This window comes from Camelus ferus, chromosome 7 (genome assembly GCF_009834535.1).
Source record: "Camelus ferus isolate YT-003-E chromosome 7, BCGSAC_Cfer_1.0, whole genome shotgun sequence".
Classification (NCBI taxonomy): domain Eukaryota; kingdom Metazoa; phylum Chordata; class Mammalia; order Artiodactyla; family Camelidae; genus Camelus; species Camelus ferus.
Window position 1 is genome coordinate 31,480,765 of NC_045702.1, and position 2,500 is coordinate 31,483,264.

The following is a 2,500-nucleotide window of genomic DNA, read 5'->3' on the forward strand; positions in this document are numbered from 1 at the left end:
CACTTGCACTGGGTCTCATTACAAGCGACGGACCTTACTTTTCCATCAGTCAGACACAGTAAAAAAAAAAAAAAAAAAAAAAAAAAAAAAGGATGCATAATTGGACACACTGCAGACTGTATCATCAGCTGAACTCTTATATTTTAGTCTACCTTTTATAAACAGTAAACAGGTTTACCCCCAAAGAAGCTTTGTAAATGACATCAGCAATGATGCTTTTTTATGTGTTCTTGATTATTTTACAAGTAAAAATAAAGTATTTTTAGTAGCTCTGGAAAAAAAGCAATGGCATTTACATGAATGATGGATTTAAAACAATTTAAGACGTAGTAAAGTGTGAAGACAAAGAAACTGTATGTTTAATTAAATGAAACAAGGTATTGGTTTGATTGAGAAGAAATAATCTTTAAGCTGAAATATTAGAGGAAGCCTTAAAGGGTTAGGAAAAACATGGATAAGGATACTGAGAGTGATATAATTGTTTTCTGATCAGTTTTATGAGTTCTATTTATTTTTGGCCAAATTCTGTTTCAATATTAACAGTAATTTTTTAACATTAAGTTAGCAGCATCTGATACAATATACATATCACCACCTGTGATATTATAAATGATTTGCCATTACTCTATTCAAGACAAATCTTAAGAATTCCTTGCAAATTCTCTAATTAAAAATATACTATACTTCAATAAAAAAAGTTATACACTAGAGTTAGAAAAGAGAAAGGGTTTTTTTTAGGGTATTAAATTACAGGTATAATACTGTAAAGGCTTTTGCTATTAATATAAAAATCTCATGGAAAAATCATTATTAGCTCATGTAAAAACTGTCTCTGTGATAAAATCATATCCACTTGGGGGGTTTTGGTCTAACCCTTATTAGGGAAAACTTGTATTTGACTCTTTGGGGATAGACAAATGTATATGAGGTCATCTAAAGGTTATATAAATCTAAGTGGTAAGTACATTAAACTACAGCAATCTACTATCATTGTAAACAACCTAAAATTCCATGTATTTCTATGAGTCATTGTATTAGAAGACACTGGATCTGCCCAGTCCTCAGATTCAAAAGCAGAAGTCAGAGGAAGGAGACCACTAAGGGAGCCTGTGACAAACCTGTATTTCTAACTGTTGCACCACCTGCATTTGCACTCGACACTGGGCAGTGCTTCTGTCGTCCAATGCATGTTCATTGTTAAGGTGCCTAAACAAACACACAACACAAGACAGAGCGTTAAGCCACATTGATCTCAGAGGCATATGCTCCACTTAAAACCACTGAAGGCATATTTCCTCCACAGTGGGGAAAAAAGAACACCTTGAAATGATACAGAAAAAAGTTAAATATGCTATGTGTTTAGTGAAAACCGTCTACGCAATATAAAGAACCCCTCCAAATGGCAGAGAACGTCACTGTCTCTAAGCTTATGAGTTATTACAAAAAATATTTTCCCCTCATCATTTGCAGAATAGTAATAGAAATCACTAGATGTATTTCATATACCCATGCCACTTTTTTTTAAAAAAGGGCACCTTATAAGTATATGAACCAAAAGTAATTCTGAAGAGAACAAAGGCAATTCTCTATTTTTGTTAAAACAGTTTGTGGCTCTTATGATGTTATTTAGTGAGCAATGTTTTATTTCACCAGGTGTGGTGTGAATTATGTAAATATGGCAAATTATCATCCCATGGAAACATCACTACTTATGAAGAATGATCACTTGCTGTTACTGTAATTAAAGTGCATTGAAGATTCTGATAATCAGATGCTTAAGATTGACACTGCATGTCTAGTGTCATATTTGGGAGACATCTATCCTAATCTTACAAAAAAAGTGGGGAAAGATAAGACATTTACATTCTCTTACTCTGATCTTGATTATGTATTAGTTTACTATTATTATTTTATCATGTTTAAAAAGATCTCTTTAGTGAGTGGTATATTGATACACCAGAAGTAATTTAGTAGAGCAACATCTCCAATGAACACGAAAATATTCAGTAAGATGTACTTGGTAATTTGTATTGTATCATTTATTTGCTGCCTCCTAAAATTAAAAAAAATCATCTTCAAGTAATTTAATGTCCTTTGGCGTGTCTATTTCACCAGCGGGCAAACTAAGGCAGCAAATCCAGAGATGCATCTTATCTCATCAATGCATCTAAACGAAATATTAGACAAAATATTCACAAAATTAAATAAGAATTTGTATATTTATCCATCTGGGCTCAAGTATTATTTAGAAAGGTCCAACAGTCTAAAAACTTTAGTGCAGCCCTCATTTTACTAAATTCAACAAATACACTTTTGTGCTTATTCAGATTATTTACCTATTTGTCTTGAAATTAATGATGAAATAGAAAAAATAGACAGATAAATGTGTAACATACGTGAAGATTTAATATGGAGTTTCTGAGAAAGAGCTAATTCATAAATACGTAGGTTTATTTGTTAGTAGATCTCGGTATAGCAATTAGATACCTTTGTTCGATTC

At 32.0% G+C, this 2,500-nt stretch overlaps 1 protein-coding gene across 1 annotated transcript in view; it reads right to left on the reverse strand.

The window, feature by feature from the left end:
- FOXP2 (forkhead box P2) overlaps window positions 1-2,500 on the reverse strand; it is a 235,259-nt gene that overhangs the window by 38,293 nt on the left and 194,466 nt on the right. The window contains 1 exon segment of the mRNA XM_032483657.1: window positions 1,119-1,206. Coding sequence (XP_032339548.1) covers window positions 1,119-1,206 — 88 coding nt within the window.